This window comes from Fistularia commersonii, chromosome 29, assembly GCF_037954325.1.
Source record: "Fistularia commersonii isolate RoL2024-O1a breed Wild chromosome 29, RoL_Fcom_v1.0, whole genome shotgun sequence".
In the NCBI taxonomy this organism is placed as follows: domain Eukaryota; kingdom Metazoa; phylum Chordata; class Actinopteri; order Syngnathiformes; family Fistulariidae; genus Fistularia; species Fistularia commersonii.
This window is the reverse complement of record NC_141312.1, coordinates 2,937,408-2,956,855: the sequence shown is the minus strand read 5'-3', so window position 1 is coordinate 2,956,855 and position 19,448 is coordinate 2,937,408. Positions and strand designations below refer to the sequence as shown.

The 19,448-nt window shown below is 39.6% G+C and overlaps 1 protein-coding gene across 1 annotated transcript; it reads left to right on the top strand.

Annotated features, from left to right (window-relative positions):
* Positions 1 to 397: 397 nt before the first annotated feature.
* cfap54 (cilia and flagella associated 54) lies at positions 398 to 18,903 on the top strand. Its single transcript, XM_086177461.1, has 49 exons — positions 398 to 493; positions 830 to 1,022; positions 1,275 to 1,358; positions 1,468 to 1,580; positions 1,763 to 1,877; positions 2,442 to 2,527; positions 2,627 to 2,746; positions 2,968 to 3,138; positions 4,187 to 4,318; positions 4,793 to 4,967; positions 5,074 to 5,207; positions 5,670 to 5,867; positions 5,999 to 6,091; positions 6,189 to 6,377; positions 6,581 to 6,699; positions 6,794 to 6,941; positions 7,072 to 7,227; positions 7,370 to 7,492; positions 7,811 to 7,944; positions 8,022 to 8,125; positions 8,285 to 8,374; positions 8,471 to 8,597; positions 8,725 to 8,824; positions 9,048 to 9,115; positions 9,211 to 9,418; positions 10,021 to 10,189; positions 10,272 to 10,423; positions 10,683 to 10,892; positions 11,089 to 11,285; positions 11,399 to 11,534; positions 11,661 to 11,790; positions 12,045 to 12,210; positions 12,327 to 12,499; positions 12,677 to 12,764; positions 12,896 to 13,066; positions 13,168 to 13,234; positions 13,741 to 13,926; positions 14,010 to 14,096; positions 14,180 to 14,299; positions 14,654 to 14,701; positions 14,874 to 15,015; positions 15,490 to 15,608; positions 15,691 to 15,845; positions 15,925 to 16,048; positions 16,783 to 16,942; positions 17,527 to 17,684; positions 17,912 to 18,058; positions 18,140 to 18,260; positions 18,422 to 18,903. Exons 1-49 carry the CDS (start codon positions 407 to 409, stop codon positions 18,592 to 18,594), a joined length of 6,666 nt encoding a protein of 2,221 aa, XP_086033587.1. The 5' UTR covers positions 398 to 406; the 3' UTR covers positions 18,595 to 18,903.
* The last annotated feature ends 545 nt before the right edge of the window (positions 18,904 to 19,448 follow it).

Here is a 19,448-nt window from a genome sequence, read left to right as displayed (position 1 = left end):
AAGCAGAGTGAAGTTTCTACCAGCAGAGAGACTCAGATAGCTTACAAAGAAGCCTCTATCAAGGCACGGGACTCTGCTCATCAAAATAACCCCTTACTTTTGGATAAGAAAACGTACTGTTCACAATTTATAGTGCTACTGTAAGCTAAAAAAAACAAAAGATTCAAAGACTGGGTGAAATTGTAAAATCAGAAAATATGCACATCAATGTAATTTAAGTGTCAGTCAAAGTCAGTTGCGCCCTGCATGTGAGCGTGCCTTTTTCACTTCTAAATGAATTATTGTAAAGGTCACACAATTTTCTTTTCATTTCTTTACATCAGCAGCTTGTTTCTGTTTCCCGCTCAAAGCAGTGATGTCTTCATATGTGTGACTACTGACAGAATTTTTCTTGTAGCTGGCTGCGATGATGTTTAAGCGGGCAGTTTTTGAGGCAAGGAGGAAACCCAAACCTGGTGCCAGAGTCAAAACTACCCTGAAAGACATACCAAATGTAATAAGAGCCATTTGTGTACCGTATCATCATATTCTGTCATATTCTACCTGTAAAGCTTCCTGTCAATTTGAACGAAATACTAAGTTCGATGATGAATACATGGTAATTAGTTATGATAGTTGTTATTGTGATTGTAAAACTGCATTGCTACTGCATTTGAATACAATTGCTTATTTAGAGAGATTGGATCGATAATTATAATTTTTCCACACATGTATAGCATCCCTCCATTTTCAAGCAGCCGTAAATGTATCCTTAAAGTTTTTCTATGCTAGCGTGTGAATTTGATGTTGTGAAATCACCTGAAGCAGCATTTGTCTATATTTACTGAAGGCACCATGGCCTCGAACCCTGACGGAGCGAATGCTAATAAGCCTGTTTGACAGCAGCGCATCACAGTTCCTGGGCATATTGGAAGCGCTCTGGGATAGTTCTACACGCCCACTGCAGACAAGGGTGCCAGAGGAATCAGAGCTGCAGGACGTAGTGATGGAACTCCTGTCAGCTGGCATCAGTCTATTATCTGGTTTGTGAATACAACACATTGGAGCTTTTGTCAAGGAAAATCTGAATATTCTAATGATGCACATAAATTGGTTTCAACTTGGTTACATGACCTGGTAAAAGATTTACGGTAGCATAATGAAGCGAATGTCTCAACATGGTATCAACATGTTCATAAAGCTGATATGGGCTAACACATGTAGGCGTAACTATTTTGGATTTTTTTTTTTTTTTTTTAAATGAGTAATTTTTTATTATGTTCCTACTTAAAAAGGTACAAGCACCAGTGAGCAGAGGCGGGATGATGAGCCACGGGTTCTTACATGCACCTCCACCCTAATGGATTTAGCCATTACAGGTTGGTTGCTATTGTTTTTGACTTTTTTTTTTCCCAATTGAACAATGTGCAATTACATCGATGTTAACATTTAATTTGTGTTTTATTATTTGTATTGTTGTGGTTATAGGAGAGAACGGAGTACCTATCCTTTCTGCTGTGAGGTTCATCAAGATGTTGTTTCAATACAAGCAATCAGATGTTTTCACTGAATTTGCAAGGCAGATGCTGCAGGTGCTGTCTGTGAGTAGTATGGCTTCATCAGCAGTTCTTTGCCTTGTGTATAATAAGAATAATTAATATTCCCAGCTGGAGTCACCACTGTGGTGTTGTATTTCTGATTTTAGGTTGATTTCAAGTCAAAACCCGATGTGTTTGATTTGCATGATTTGAAGCCTCGCTCTCTTTTTGTCTGTCTGTATCAGGATGTGGAAGGCACGATTTTCCGAAAGGCAGAACAGGAGCTCACCATACTTGACAAGTTCAACAGTCTGCAGTCATCTCAAAGAAATCGTATAAAAGAAGATACCATCATAGACGGTAAAGAGAGGGAAAAAAATGCAGGCATCTAAATGTTGATTTAAAAAATATGATCAAGACAGTTATTTTTCATAATTTCAACCCTTCAGTTTCATTTTTTCGACACAATAGGTTTTAAGATGTTAGATTTTTAACAGCCGCTCTGCTTTTTACTCGCAATTGCCAACATAAAGTGAACTATTTCTGGCAACAAACTGACGTTTTATTGAAGAAGTTTGTTTTTGTGACAGGCTACTTACAAATACAATGTATTTAACACTTCAAAAAAATCTAAGTAGAGTTTTGCTGTAGATGGAGGCATATATAATCCACACAAACAGTAACTGGTCCATTTGAGACCGTATACTTTGTTACGTTTAAAAACTCAGAGAGAAAAGATGTATTATATACACTATAAGAATCATCAGAAAATGTATTGATTCTAGATTTTCTTTGTGCCAAATGTCAGTTATCGGCCTCGTGAATTCAGCTGGCCTCTAATTTTAATATAGTTAAGGCTTATTCATGACCTATTTGTGTTATTTTTCCATCGTCATATTGTCCGGTTTTCAATGTTTTATACAGGCAGACAGAAGTTCTCAATGTCAAAAAGTGATGAATTCATTGGCCTAGTCGACACCTTGCACAAGTCTGTTTGCGGCTCATCTCCTGTAAGTTCCGTATTTTGTGTTTTCTGATTGCTTGTCCTTCGGATTAAAGGTAAAATCAAACTGAAGAGGACTTTGCAGTCAAAGTGTTTGTTTTTTTAGGATGTGCAGCCAGACGGGGACCTGGTGCAAGATGTTCTGTTATTTCTGTGGGATATTTTGAAGGTTGCAGTGCAGAGGGATCAGGTGAAAAATGACGAGTTTACACGCCACCTTGACAAGGTAAATATTTCCCTGCAAGGAAAACATTCACAATTTAAATGGCAACACAAATATTGCTTGAACAGCGTTATGCAAGTGCATGAACGAAGGTGCTATTTTTATATGTCTCTGGACGTTGAGGATTCAGTGAATTGTTCTTTCCACCAAAATAGTGTTTTTGTAGTTTTGTCAATCCTTGTAGCCCAATTTATAGACGGTGTTATTTGCAACTATTCTTGCAGTGGATCTGGTGTCTGTCTCTCCTGTGTGAGGTGGCCTTCGCCTGTGACCTTTCCTCTGATGATTGCATCATGACGGTGGAAATGACACACAACTTGGCCATGCTAATGGAGAGTGCAGCTGAACGCAATAAAGAAATGGATGATCTTAGTGAGTTCTGCTATTTGCTGTACGTCGGTATCTTAGACTACTGGATTTTCCCGACTATAAGCCGCTACTTTTTTCACACGCTCTGAACACTGCGGCTTAAACAATGATGTGGCTGATTAATGGATTCTTTTTTAGGCTAACGGGCTTCATGCCGCCAAAACATTTCGGCACGTCACATCGGACCAGTGACATCATTGTGAAATTCTGAGGCCGTTCAATTCTGCCACTGAAGAAGACAACTTTAATGGTTTTAGTGCGCGGTTTTAGACAGTTTTAGTGTGTTTTTAGTACCAATATAGCGATTAGCTGGAGTAGGACAAAGCTTGGATGGAAAGTGGATGGATGGACTTTTCCTTGCGTTATTTATTATCAATCTTTTTCATCAGTTACATGCACTGTTTGGAAAAAAAAACATTCCTAGTACCTATTTGTGGATGTTACCGGTATGTATTTAATTAAAAGTAAAAAAAAAATTTCTGTGTAACATCTTTCTGTGTAAATATCTCGTGTTCCAAAGTGGACACCTGCGGCTTATAGACAAGTGCGGGCTATATATGTACTCATATATATTTATATTTAGTTATTTTTAGGCGCCGTGACTTATATTCAGGTGCGCTCAATAGTCCGGTAATTAGGGTATAAAAATGTATCTTGTGTTGTGCAGGGTTGTGTGGAAATCTCTCATGAAATCACTCATATAACTAAAAAATTGACCATGTAATCAAATGTTTCCTATTTAAGATGTTGGCATTTGCTGCAGTTGAAGTACCAGTTAGAATCTTGATTTTCTGAAATATTTTACAAAATATCCATCTGACAATGTATATGTTATTTTTTCTCTGATCTAGCCTCTAATGAAACTGAGAGTGATGATGTGGCACCAAGCTCTTTATGTCTTCTTGAGGTATGTGAGAAACATCTGCCTTTGGATGCCTTCAAATAAAATGTCTGTAAAACGGCAAGGGTATGCACGGATCATATGCAGCCATCTTCAGTTGCTTTTCTGTTCCATCTATGGTTCTCCTACATATGGGGTATTAAAATTGGATTGTGTGGTGTGTGTGTTTGCAGTGGTCATGCAAGGACCTGCTTCAGAAGGTGTGTGAGGTTGTTGAGAGGGGTCTTGAGGCTCTGTCCAAGGGCGTGGCTTCATTGTTGCCCCAAGATCTATCATCATCAGTCGCTGACATTGAGCGCATGCAGGTAGGCAACATATTCTGTTTGATCAAGGTTTGTTATTACGTCCCGTTTTTGTTTTGTTTTGACATTGCTTTTAAGGCTGTGCGGAGATACACAATGCACAATATGCGTCTTAAAAACGTTGAAAAATGTTTCATGTTTGTGCTCAGGAGTGCCTGACTTTTGTGTACTTTTAATGGCTCCATGCAAACAGGCCAGAGTATAATTTACTGATTTAATTTTTGAATAGTTAATCAAGAAATAGGGAAAAAAAATCAATTTAGCTGATCAGGCTATTTGACTGGATGAATACATAGCGAGTTATTTCACTTGGGTCTTTGGTAACAACCTTTAGTCAACATTAAAAAATGTGAAAAAAAATATTTGTGTTTGTGGATATAACTCACTGAAGAATTGCTTCGAGTAGAAATTACATTTTGTGTTTTCTTCTGTTTCTGGTAGAAATTTAGAGACAACCTTTCATCTTCCTCTGAAGAGCTGAATGGAGAGTGTAAAATGAATAAGAAGGACAAGAAAGATAAGACCAAGCCAGAGCCTGAGGTCAGCGGCCCTCGCCATGTTCACTTTCTGCGCCTGCTGGCCACAGACCTTCTTCTTGAGCTGGATCTCATCCATCACAGGGCTTCCCTTAAGTTATTGCAAATGAATGCAGGTCAGTCAGACCATGTTGTGCCATGCTGACTAAATACCTTCTTAAGGACTCACAGCACATCAATGCTCAACCAAATGGGAGTAATCATAGATATTGTTGTTTTCAGTGGCAGAGTCTGATCTGTTGGATCGCATCAAGAAAAACAAAGTGTCTAAAGCTCTTTTCCTGATCCAGAAGGCCTCGTTGGTCCGCAAGAACATGGAGCCAAATTACAGCAGCAGGTCAAAGAGTCTGCTTGAGGTTAGTAAACGATGCCAATCATTGTGTGTTAAATGAAAATAAGGAAACACCTCAAGCTAAATCAATTCTGCCTCTTGATGCAGTCATGTGTGTTGTATAATTCCTAATGTGTTTTCATTTGCAGCAGTGTTTGTGTGACTTCATGCAATAGTTTAGGTTTGTGTGATTATTTTTGCCCCGCAATGGATGTGGTTTTGATGTATGACTGCGACTTAGTTATTTTGCTATAATCTATACTACACCAGTGCTATTGTTGCCATTGAGATTTGACTCTTTAGGTCACCATATTTGACTCTTGGTTTATCAAGCATTTCCAAGACTATATGCCATTTCCTTTACGAACATCACTGTTAGTAGAATGTTGCCACTGAGTTGCTTAGAATTGAATGGTGATGGAATTGAGGGAATTTGATTTAGGGAATGTGATCAACATATATCTGTTTATTTATGTCCTCTTACCAGGAGGCCACTGCTCTCATCGAGAAAGCAGGTGTGGAGGAGAGAAAATTGTATATGTCAACAAATCCCAAGTCTCCAACTATAAATAAAGAGAAAGCAATGAAAGAGGAACAAGAAAGCCCTCCACCTCCACCTATTCTGCTCTTAAGAACTGATCATTCCTTCATCTTTGCACCAGCATCTTACTACTTGGAGAAAAAAGTGAGATTTGTTTTTAACCTGTCTGCAAATTGAGAACCACTGCTTGCAAATTAAGAACCACTGGATAACAGCTCGTTAGGTACACCCTTTTTCATTTTCATGCCATTCTTATCATTTTTGTGTCTTTCCAGGTGTGCTGGTACCAACTTTGTGGCCGTGCTGCTGAAGGCATTAACAGGAAAGTGCGTCTTGGAGACTGGAGCCTGCCGGGAACTGGAAATTTGGTACAGTTTATCTCTCATCTCACAAGAAAAACAGTTTAATTTCAATGTGTATGGTAAGACAATTCCTCACGATGTGCGTCTTACCATCTGTTCCCAGGTGCCAGCAGTGTCTGGTGAGTGCCTGATGAAGGTGGAAGGACTGAAACCAAACATGAAATATTTGTTTGCAGTAGCAGCCTACGACAGCCAAGGGAAAATAATTGGCAACACTATAGGAGGAACAACAATCCCTCTGCTGGCTTCCATACCGGTACCGCTGCTCTCCACGTGGGCACACTTAGCACAGGTACCCTCCACATCTTGCACCAAGTAAACACCAAGTTTGTGCTCACAATATGGTTCATATATTTGGAACAGATGAAAAAACAATTTTCAAAGGAACAGTGGCGGCAAGAATTATCCCGGTTTAATTCCAGTAGCCGACAGGGTCCTTTCTGTGTGGAGTTTGCGTGTTCTTCTCATGCCCATGAAGGTTCTCCCCTCGCTCAGGTGGCTTTTCATACTGAGCACTACGCCATAGCAAAAAGAGCCTGCAGGGAATTGTGGAGCCACTATACCTTTTCTGACACCGGGTCCCCCTGCAGTCAGAACAGACTCGCTAAAACAGGGTTAGTATGAGAACCAGTATATTAATTGTCACAGTTCAGTCACCTCTGTTGTACTTTACCTAATTTTACAACATCACCATTGACAATGCTGAAGGTTGCACATCCAAAACCTGCAACGCTCATCTCCCCTTGTGCGTCAGCTGTTTCTCACATCCATCTTCATTGAGACAGAGATTAACATTCATCAGGAGTCACTCTACTGTGACTCAGGCAGTTCCAGAGGACTCTTCATCTGGGAACAGGTAATTCTTGATCTTAGTGTGTAGATATAAACACACTGCATGATGTACAGTATAAGTAACAATTATTGTATTCTCATAAAGGTTCTGTTTTGTCATATGACTAAACTGGTGTGTATGTGTGTGTATGTAGGAAGCCAGACTGGCAGAATGTGAGCGAATGCTCGTCGCTATAGATTTGGCGATGTGGTTAAACGACAGCAGCGCTGCCTTGCAAGCTGTCGTAAACTGCTACGGCCTTCTGGCTCCTTTAATATTTCATCAGATCCCTTGTGATCCTGTGATACAGGTGAACAAAACCTTTTTTAATTCTTTTTTTTTTTTTTTGTAACATGCAAAAACTGTTAATTTGGTCACAGTGTAACACCATTCGAACTGAAAGTTGTCAGTCAGAATGTATATCTGTTTACATGTTGTTTTATCACATCCAGGTGCTTCAAAAATGCTTAATAGTTTTGGAGGAAAATTCAGGACTGCTCAAACAAAAATGGACAAGAGGCACCTCAGAGGCTCTTATTCATATGCTAGCCTGCATAACGTACTACCTGTCCAGGGTGTGTATACAACTTGTTTTTACTGGATTTTAAAGCATTTCTTTGAGATAAGTGATCAAAGGTAGCATCAAATGTAAAATGTCTTTCACACTTTTTCTATCCAGCTTAGGCTTTATCACTTTTTTGCAGTTGATGGTATTTGTTTTCAATTTTTCCAAATAGTTGATAATAATTGAGGTATCCAAATGACTTTTTTCAGGTCATCAATAATTACAGAAAATAATATTCACTCTTTGATTCTGAAATTTCCCAAACGATTAGCGTCCCCATTGTTATCGCACTTTGTGATATTTTTTTATCTTTAACCTGCCTTTATAGGCATTACGTTTCCTGAAGGACCATCAGAAGGCTGTCATGTGGATGGACCGTGGTCGCACATTACTCCAGGATGTGTACGAGGCCCAACAACAGATCATTAAACTGGCCAACAAAGCTGTGAGTATTAGAGACCATGAAAACATGTAAAATTTGCAGACTGCTTTTCATAGAAGGTTAGTGATTTGATTTCTGTCTGTCTTCAGTCTAAGATAGATCTTGCTGCACGGAAAGATGAATTAAAAAGTCTGCAGCTGAAGGCATTGAATGGTAAAAAGCTGAAAATGATCCCATCTGAAGCACCCTCCTCAGATAATGGTAATGCATAGAATATTCAGACATCATACACTGTCCATACTGTGAATACTTATATTGACGGTGTATAAATATGCACATTCTCTACCACTCTCAGATCATCAGAAAAATTATAATACAAATTTCCTTAAGCTTAAAATGATATAATGTTTGTCTCTATAGAGTACTTACGCCCACTAACTGGCTCTGAGAATCCCATTGTTTTGTATGAACGAATTTCCAGCAGAACATTACAGGATGCCTATCAAGATGGTAAGTGGCAGATTACAATTGACAGTTTCAGATTGAAAAGTTTGTTAAAATCATTTTATTCTTGTCTGTTTCTTTGTGTATTTGTGTTTTTATTAGTAATGAAGCTCCGGCGCAAGGTCTGTTTCATTGAGTTAGTGTCTCTGGTGCTCCAGAGAGCATTGGAAGAAGGCCACCCAAACCTTGTGGTGAAGTGGGGGCAAACTGTGTTTGAGATTCTCTCAAAGTAGGATATCACTCCTCATCTATTTTTTTGCAAAGAATTAGATCCATTGATAAAATTTATTTCAGGCAGTTTTTTCGTCTCTTTTTTTTCCCCATTGACAGTATGCTAACGGTTTTCTCTTTGCCAGGCGTAATGAGAAAATGGGATTCACCACTAAGTCTTTGGAGAGACACAGCAGAAGTAAAGAAAGTAATGTTCTGATTATGGAAGGAATGGAACCCACTCAGGTAAAACAATGGAGTATATGTAAGCTTATCAGTAATCAGTGGACTTGATGTGATGACATCGGAGTCTACATGGAGTCAAAAATGAACGGGTCACAGTGCATTAGTTGTGAGCCTAAGAAAGCCTGGCTTAGGGTTTGAGTCCCACTGTGACCCTGAAAACAAAACAAGAGGCAAAGACAAAAACTGAATTCTTATTTCTTAGATTTGTTGCCTTTCGTTACAGGACAGAATAACAAGTAAAGTTAAGCAGAAGATTCCACGCAGTATGCTCCGCAGAGTAAGAACCAGCAGGTAGAGCGTGTGTTTATGTCTGTTGTTGATATCTGTGTTCAGGTGTTTCCGTGTTTGTGTGTTGTTGATGGTGTTCCATCCGTCTCTCCACGTAGGGAGATGGAGTCAGTGGAGAACCTGTTGACCTCGTTGGCATCTGTCGTACAGCGCAACAAGAGGCAGCTTCAGCTGAGGAATATGTTTGCAGAGGAGAGACTGTGGAAAATACAACTCAATTACTGCATAGCTCAGGCACATTTATCCTTGTTTTACCGGGGCCTCCACCAGCTGCTTGGAGGTGCCTTGCAATACAGGTTTGCACACGTACTACATGCTTCTGAGCTTTTGATGTTATTCCCTTGTAGTTTTTCACGACTGTTAAAAGATGATGATGCTATGATAAAGCTTTAGGGTCAAGGCTGGAGCTCGGGTTAGGGTTAATATTTGGGTTATGGTTAGGGCTCTGGTTAATCAGGCCTTTCCATGAGTAGCTGTACCAAATTTGCACTCTATTCACTGACTAACACCAGTTTTGAAGGATTAAAAAAGAATCATGGTCATTCAGGTTAAGGGTAGGTAAGCGAGGTTATGATGCTTTTTGTCAACTGTATTTTGTAAATATTCATGTCGCTGAAATGCTTATTTCAAATAATATTTTTTGATTTATAGATATTTCTCACTCATTATTCAGGAATAGGGTTTCCATTTTTTCTTTGTTTTCATTTTTTTAGGAAATCTTTTGCAAATGGTCAGTTTATTTAAGTGTTTGCCTGAATACCCTCCAACTTTAGTGCGCTGCTTTTTATCTGAAGTCAGAAACTGAAAAAAATCCAGTATATTTGATGATTTCTTGAACAAATTTAGATAATTCTTCACATACTGTATATTATTTCATGCTGTATGTGTTTTGCCTCAGCTACAGCCAGTTAAATCCCTTGGGTTTCTCTCTGGCCCATTCTGGTATCTTGGTGCAGAAGAGGAGCTCACAGCAACAACAGTCTCCTAAATACGAGGTTTTGTCAGAGAGAGACCCTTCTCACTCTGGACAATGGGACGATGTGATTGCTGCTCTCAAAGAAAGAAAGAAAACTGAAGGTTGGCAGAGTAACACACCGACTGACATGCTTCAGAAATAGTTAAGTTACTCTTTCCTTGGTTTTCTGCTCCTTTTTTTAAGCTGCCGATGACTCCAACACAGAGGAAAGTAATGAGGACGAAGAGGGAAGCTCTTCCCAGTCTGCTGAGCAACAGTTTGAAATGCAGAGACGCACCTCTGCATCGCTTCTGGATTCAATCAACAATGCTGCTCTACATCTTCACAGGGCCATGGTACTTGACATACACACAGTTACATGAACATTGGCACAGCATGTAACCAAGGTCTTTGGGTCATAACTCAGAAGATATTTTTAAAAGAAAGTTCTTGTCGCTTTTTAGTAATGTACCTTGCCAAATGATTGAGACATTTTTGCCAAATTACTTTGTTCAATTATTTCTTTACACTGCAACTCTCCCTTCAAATGGATGTTATTTGATTCCTAATATGTATGCCATGTGGGGCATCTTATTGAGAATTGTGTACTTGCAGGTGTTAGCCCACCGTGGCGCCCACTGGACAACTCTGCTGACTGTTTGTCATACTGTGTGGGAGCAAAGTTGCAGGATTGCTGTTTTAGGACAGAAACCTGTTCAGCTTCAGCCCCCGTTTCAAATGGTAATCGACCAACTGCACAACATCTTTACGCCTCTGTTGGTACTAGCAACCGACTTTGTCATGGACATGCTTAACAAACTTGGGGTAAGCGGCACACTCACACACACCTCTACTTATTCAAAATTGTCAAACCGTATAATACCCCTTTAGAATAAAGTAAAAGTATAATTAAATATCCAGATAAAATGTGTTGTAATCCTTAGGCTACACTTGCATAAATGTCTAAAAGAATCACAGTGACATCGGTGTTTTAACAGCCGCCTTCCCATTAACCCTCCAGCTGTGGAGTTTGTACGACCAAGTAACTGAGGAGGATCTGGAGTCTGGTCTCCACTTTTCGCCCCCTCTGGATGACAGCACACAGGTTGATCTGCGCTGGGTTCGCACCTTAGTGTTGCACACTCTGGAGCGCCTTCATGACAACGGCAAATGGGAAACCCTCGCCCACTTTGCCTTGCTTTTCAATTCATACACAGGGTGAACAATGGATATTTTTTAAAGTTTGCCATTGCGTGTTCATGTTACATGATCACTTCAAATCTCCTTTTTACGTTAACTTTCGTATCATTTCAATCGTTGTCCCGCACCAGGGAACGATACGCCGTGATAGTGACTCCACTTCTGGTCGTCGCTCAGAGGAGGCTGCTTGAAAGGATTAAAACTTTTGGAGGGCCTCCAGTCCCACAACCACACCATTCCAAAACATTAAGAACCAGTGGCAAGGAGGTAGTGCATCACCACATACGGGGACATGATTAAGCCCTGTCTGCTTCTGTTTTTCTAATGCTCAAAAATCCTTTCTGTATCTGTATTTTCCTATAGAAATGTAATGCTTTCTATTTCTTGTTTCAGGTAACTTGCAGCAGCTACGCGAGCTGCCAGCTGGTCAGTGGGTTGATCTCTCATTCTGCACAGAAGTCAGTGCACCAGAAAAATGTCCCCTCCATGAACCGCACTCCTCAAGATGCAACTGGCGTCAAAGGTTTGTCAATTTTGTTTATACTGTCTTGGCTGTATAATGATAAATTGATTTAAAAAACAGCTTTATACTATACCGCATACTACTGTACATACGTTTGACATTTATTCTGTTCTGTGTAATGACTAATCAACAAAGTGAAACACAAATAAGATTATTAAACGTGGTTAACGAAAAATGAGAAGATGTTTTACAAAAAAGGCAAGTTTGAGATTATATCTAAGACAGCATTGACTCTGACCATCATTTTTTTTAAGATGTAGATATGAAGCGCTCCATGTCCCTGGTGTGTGTTCCCCTGGATGTGGAAGACACACTGCGGTGTTATCATGAGGCTCTGGAGAGAAGACCTCATTGTCTTCAAGTCTTGCAGCATAGCCGTTCGTTACTTCTGTTGCTTCTGGCGTACACACAACCTTGTGAGTACTCCGCTGATTGATTGGGAAAACACACACACATACTGTACATTGGTGGTCTGAAAAATCTTCATCGCACATCCCTCCAGGTTTTGGAGCAAAGTTGCAGCGCTCTCAGAGCAGAAGTCTTAATCAGTTGACGAGTCCAGTTGATTTCAGTCCCGTCGTGATGTTCACCCCAAGCATGCATCCTCGTGACCTGACAGAGGACTCCAGCGCACCAAATGCTCTCTATAGCCACCCTATCAGCCCCAACCAAATTCCTGCTGTCACCGCTGCGTACTCCACATCTATTAGTAAGAATACGTAGTTCTTATTATTCCTCAAAAAACGACAAGTCATTTTGCAAAGGTAACCGTCTTGACAGCATCATTGCCGGAAAAGTGAACGAAACACCAATGGCATATACTATTTATTTAAGCTTTTCAACGACCCAACAATTGCTTTCCATCTGTATCTTGTCTTCGCTTTAGAGTATCTGCAGACCCATAGTCACGAATCCCTCCGAGTTTTAGCCCTGCACGAAATGGGGAACTTACAGGTCTACAATGGAAACACACGGTTAGAAAATGAAATTTTCAGAGTGTGAATGTGTGTGTTGAAGCAAGTCGTTATTGTAATGCATATCTTCTGCGAAGATAAGCTGATAGTGACTTGGTGTAATTTTGTCCTGCATTCTTTTTCATCTGCAGGGCAGCCAACTCATATTGGAGGAAAGCCATAGATTTTGCCCTACAGATTTCAGATGTGTTAGATAAATGGAATGGAGTGTCCTTTGGCGGAGGGACCCTGCAGCAGACCTTAAAACAGGCTGGCATATGGGGATGTCTGCAAGCTGCAGGACTCACAGCTAAGATTGCTCAGTAGGGTCAACTTGGATATTTTTATGCACAGCATTTGTTTTTTTGTGACTCCTTTTTTCCATAATCCCAACTGTTTCTGAGGAATGTGTTTTGATCTACAGATATATTTTAACGACTGATATCAGCGAAAGGACCAAGTGCTGTCTCTTGTCTGCTCATCTTTTTAAGGTAATGCCGCTGAGAATTTAATTTCTCATATCATAAATATGTTGGTATTGTTGATTGAGTCATTTGACCTTGACTTCAGTCAGTGTTGAGTCACAGATTTGACCTTTTCAAACTTGAGTGTTACTTTGAACGTCAATGACTTTACTTTCACTTGCGATGTATGAATTTGACATTACACACCCTGGACCTATCATGTTGAAAACTATCCCTGGAATCAAAAGAAAATTTGGTATTTGAAAAACAACAACTTGTCAGTCAGTGTTGCATTTTGCTTTTTACCTTTTATTTACTCTGGTAATATCCCTAAATATATTTCTGAAGGAAAGACAGTTAAGACATGCTTGAGAATTAACTGTATTGATGAAGGATTTGACCTTAAAGCTTAAGACGTGCAAAACAATAACCGAGTCCCACCTTTGTTTTTGTAAAAATTGACCGTCATTTTTTGTGTGTATCTGGATGCTTTCATAATTATGCCTGTGTGTGTTTGTGACCTGACTCCCCAGTGTGTGCTGTGTTGCTCCCTGGCCCAACCCAACATCGATCTCCAATATGCTTCACACATCATTGGAGATGAACTTCTCCCTGGTGTGGACCTTTTCTCTCACCCCTACAGGGTTCACCTCGGCACCACTGTAACCAGCCTGCACTTCATCTGTCAGTGGCTTTTTATCACCGGCCATCACATGAGGGTACCAAAAGAAACACATGCGGTCAATTTGTTGTAAACCGTAATGGTAACTGACTTAGTGTTTAATCAAGTTTGCTATTTCAGCTTCTGTCCATGCTGGCCCTTTACATATATTTTGTGGGGACTGTGTGCAGAGATGTCCAACGCACTATCGAGGGCAAAATTCTAAAGGTCAGCATTCGTACGGTCCCCTTTACCCAGTCTGCATATTTCCCTAGGTTGAAGATTTTCATTTTGGACAATGTTTTCTGCAGATTCAGACTCTTTCTGAGCTTTGTCTGTTCACCGACGCTGTGAGGGAGGCAGTTCAGCTGGCTCAAGAAACAAGGGTTGCAGTGACTAATGTGCTGCTCTCCAATCAAGACCATTTCCCTGTATGAACCAACTTAAATATTCCTCTGTTGTTTCTTATGTCTGTCCCTAATAAATGTGATCGTTAAGGTATTTAATTCTATCTCTTAAACAGTTTGGATATAACCCAATCAAAATATCGCTCGGCAAGGGTTTATCAGTTAGTACAAATGAACGGAAAAATTTTGATTTTGTGTTCATATTACTCAATACTTGTCTCCCAACAATAGACTGCATATCGATTCTGCATTTTTTTATGCATTTCAAAATGTTTCTGTCCTATTCTGCCTCTACAAAGTTTACCAAATCATTTAGTTATGTATATTGATCATATACTTTGTTCATGCCATTTCTTGCATATTGTTTTTATTTTGCAGTCAGTGAAGCTCTTCAATAGCAATAAGTCTCTGCCGGAAAACACTGAGGTATTGTGTTTACACCTTGTTAAAGAATCAGGGTGGGATTCTGTAAGAATACCATAGAAATATCTTTGCTGATACAATATCTAATATTTTTGACAAGTTTATAAAAGCACACAGTGAGTTTTCGCAAAGATGGGGATTGTTTGTGTATGTGTGCATTTTGTGTTTGTATTAGGCTTTGGAAGAACTTGTAAAGTGTGACCTTGCCCCAGAAGTCAGCGCACTCTACGGATCTACATTGTCGATCAAATTTAGCCTTGCTTGTGTTCAACTCATCCTGGCCCTCTGTAACACCGTGCATAGCAACCCTCTGTCAGGTTTGTAAACAACAATGCTTTTTTTCTCTCTGTTACTTAAATTTTAGTTGTCATGTGATTCATAAAGTATTGCTCACTTGGGAATGTACCTTATACTTTATTTGAAAACACTTCAAGTAAATATTATCATTTGTATCTTGCACATCAGAGGAGTTTAACATGTTTTTTTATTTACATGCTCATACTAGCATGTAAAATATGTAGGTTTTCTTGAGACAGGTCTGTTTTGCTGCTTAACAAATGTTTAAGAGTATTTTAAGACCAATTAGTAAAGCTAAGGTTGCGTTTTTTTTTTAATTCATTTTCTTTGCTGTCATAGCTAATTTCCAAGAAATCTTTCAATGCATCAAAATACCAGCAGATGAGACTTCAGTTTGTCTCTCCGCATACTTTTCCCTTTTGTTAAAGTTGTGACAGAGTGTAACAGAGCATTGGGGCCTATGTGTAGTGAGTGAATGTCAGATTTCATTGAAGGTGAAGATTTTGGTCGGAAACAAGACCTGGGAAAACAGAACAGGCCCTCCTCAAGGAAGCAAAAGCATAAAGTCCTGACTTTTAGTTCCCAGGTGAAGCTCACACCAGAAAAGATTAAGGTAAGGAATGTCAACTTGTTTATGCTTTGGATATATTTCACTATACTCCATAACTTTATTTGTTTTGTTTTTTTTGTTGTAGTTCCTCTTGTTGGAAGAAGCAGCCTTCAAGTTAGACTCCATTTCACAGGACCTTGAATCTCAACCTCGTAGTGAAACTGAAAACCTTGAATTAAAAATAGGGATTAATCTTCTAAAGTCCAACCTCCATCTACAGCAAAGACATGCCGCACTCAGGTACAATTCCCTTGTCCCGTTTGATTGTTTATTTTGTTGTTTTGTATCCTTTACTGACGAACGGTATCAACTTTGCTAGTGCTGAAGCAGCAGCTTCCGCCTTGGTGCTGATGCAGTCTTCTCCTTCGGTCTTACAAAGATCTATGTCAGCCTCCGATGACGCGGCATCAGACCCTGTACATACCAGGACTGAAACAGAACAGGTAGCATGCCTTTTTCAATCTCTGAAAAAATGCAAAATGAATTCAGTTCACTCATGAACAAAACACATTCATACAAGAACTACATGTCCCGTTTTCATAAGTATTACAGAAGGTAACAATATTACTGATTTATCTGAAATTTAGACTGATTTTTTAATCTGTCCTATTTCAATTCCAACTTCATTTTTGTCTTTAGAGTGTTATAGCCAATAGCAATGAATAAAATTGAAAGCATAGACTTAATTATACTTAACTTTCCCCACCACACACTGGAAAAGATGCTCATATACAATTCAAACACAATAGACATTTCACGCAATTAACTGTAATGAAATGTCATGCAGGCGGATCAGAATTTGCTTAAGCTGCCTAACTGAGTGGATAGATCTCAGGTCTGGATCCAGGCAAGAAGCTCTCAGGACCTCCATGAATAATGATATCATATGAAGTCCTTTAGTCCGTAACCTTTGCTTGTAATTAATGGGAACAGTTAAAAAGTGGCAGGCTAAACTATTACAAAAATGTTTTTTCACTTAACATTTACCATAGTGCTAATAGGTTGCAGGATTGCAATTACATAACCTTTTGACCACTTGGATGACATGACAAAGTCAAATAGCTGTCACAAAAAAAGGCACATAAATACACCCAGACAGTGTAGCTGTAACTACTTTCCATTGGCTGAGTGGATTCATGTAACCCAATGTGTGACATTGTTGTCTTTTCATTTCAAGAGTGCTAAAGATTGCAATGCGTCCCATCACTCCCATGGAGACTCCCCCCGAGAAGTCGAGTGCAGTGAGAGAATTGGCAGCGCCCTGTGGCTGCGATGCCGCGTGGCTCTATTCCGCAGCCTTGCTGCACAGCTCCACCGCGCTGATGTCAGTTCTCAAGGTCTGATCTTGTTGCAGTTCTCTTTAATTCACTGCCACTGCGTACAGTGACAATGGCAGGAGGCAGCATGGAGGCATTGTGTGTTTATGTCATCAATCCATCCCGTTCTTCTAAATATTCAAAGTCAGCTTTATTGTCAAAGTCTCCACATGCACTGGACATACAGAGGAATGGAGAAGATGTTTCTCACAATCCCACAGTGACATCAAAATAACAAAAATGATAATAGAGTGTAAAGTATAAAGTGCACCCAAGAAAAGTCTTTAAAGACTTTCTTCATATTCTATATGAGTGTCAATTTGGACTCAAGTTAAAGCTATTTTTACCCTTGCAAAATATTCAGTGAGAACAGTTGATACTTAAAAGGTCAAAAGTAAACGTCACTGTCGCTTTAAAATGTTTGTTAAAAGAATTCCCTCTTCATTACACAAGCCTGGACAGACACAGATATCAACTATAAATGGTTGTTGGAGGCCGACACCAACAATGCTTTATCTCTAGTTTTCTGAGTGGTTTGATACAGCGGTTCAGCGAATGTTGTAAGACTTAAAAGAGGCATGTGTGTCGCCAATTGTCTTTAACAGGTAAGAAAACTGCTGAGGCGACTGCTCAGGCGTTGCAAGAGGGACTTGATGATTGTGCCCTACTTAGAGATGTTGACATTCAAGCCCTTTTGATGGTTGAGGGTGCAGAATTTAACGCAAAGAGAGGCAAGACTGAAGACAGTGTGGCCCTGCTACAGGTAACGTCACATTTTACGGACAGATCGGAAACTAAACATACAGCAAAACCAATGAAATACTTTGAGATGTGTTGGTTTTTAGGTGGAAATGAACCTTCCTGAACCTGTTATTAAGTTATTTGACCAAGACAAAAGATGAACGTTGACACATTTCAACAAAAGAACGACATATGATGCCAATCAGGACTAGTTAGCCCTAAAAATCTAGTGGTGTCGCTTGTCTTTAGGAAGGAGTGAGTCGGCTATCAGGACAGATTTACTTGCCGCCAGGGTCCAGTTTTACTCTGGCTCGAGCCACAATACTACTCAGCAAACTAAGAGGAGCACAGAGTGGGACACTTCTGAAGCTGACAGAGAAACTCCTGCAAAAACAAGTACAAACACATCCGTTCAATCACAATGCTGATGTAGATCCTGCATATTTACATGTATTTTACATCTTTCATTTCTTTCAGTTGCGTCTTTTTGGTGAACATACGGTCTTGGATAATGGTAAAATATGTTTCCCCCCTCCTGGTCCCAAAAACATCTACCTCCCTTACCTTCCCCTTATCCACAAAATCACGCTGCAAAAAGGTGAATTCACAACTTGACATTTTGAATGGTCAAAATGATCTGAAACGAGCAATTGCTCCAATCAATCCATTTGTTAGAAAAAAAAGCAACACATTTGAAAAGTCAACATATTTGCAATTAAAATTGAAATCTCAACTCCAAAAATCGATTTCTTTCTCCAGATCAGAACCAGGATTCTAACACCACGGAAATGTCAGACCTTGTCCAGTCGCCGAAATCTGCTGGCACACAGAGTTCATTTCAGCCCTCCCGCATTGAAAGAGACGCCCAGCCTCACTGCTTGGACCAAACTGGGACCTCCAGTCCTCCAGATCCTCAACCCCAAGATAGCTAGAGTTGCATGACAATTTTCACATTTGAGTCATCCCTGACACAAAGTTTACTTGGAGTTGTGATTGTTAAATTTTGGTTGATTTGTCTCATGGTCTGTTGTATTCTGCATTGACAACTTCAGGAGGAGAGACTCCAAAATTAAACTTTTTCAAGTAGAGATGTGCATCCAAGAAATTGAGGTCACCTGCATTTTTCAGTCACTCCCATGTTACGAGGATGATTTAAAATTGTAGTTCTGTACACTCACTGTCAGCTGTACCTACAGATATTTGAATTTACCCTAGAGCTGATATGGATTTTAATGACTGAGCCAAAAATCATCCTTTATGCTCGACTGGTTACCCACACATACTTTCATCATTGGATAATGCCATTGATAGAAAAATATATATAAAATATTAAGCTGTTTAAAGACTTGTTTTGGGTAATGCATGTTTTCTTTGATATTTTTTACCTTTGAGAATCATTACATTTATGTTGTACAATATAGGTAAATGCAGAGAAACTCAATTCTGTGCTTCTGCTTCATTACATCATCGCTTTTGCCAAAAGAGTACATTTCACGTTTCTTTTTTTCAGTTCTTCCATAAACCTCATCTCATTTGTTCTGCATTCTTTCGTCATTGTAAGTAAATATATGAACCTATTCAAATTGATTTTAATGGAGATCATTTAGTTCGGTGTGAGGAAATTCAAAAAGCAATTTCAACCTCAAAATATCTACACATTGAAGCAGTGAGATGCCCTGGAAGCAGGTTGGGGTTTGGTTGCCCTCATCCGTGAGGGCAACACAAGGGGCATGCATTTATTTCCATTGACGCCTGGACGCCATTGAATACATGTCATTCCATGAAT

Coding starts and splice junctions, on each gene's coding strand:
- cfap54 (XM_086177461.1), top strand. CDS start 407: ATGATGTTTAAGCGGGCAGTTTTTGAGGCAAGGAGGAAACCCAAACCT. Junction 2,747..2,967: donor TTACACGCCACCTTGACAAG/GTAAATATTTCC, acceptor CTATTCTTGCAG/TGGATCTGGTGTCTGTCTCT. Junction 4,968..5,073: donor GTTATTGCAAATGAATGCAG/GTCAGTCAGACC, acceptor TGTTGTTTTCAG/TGGCAGAGTCTGATCTGTTG.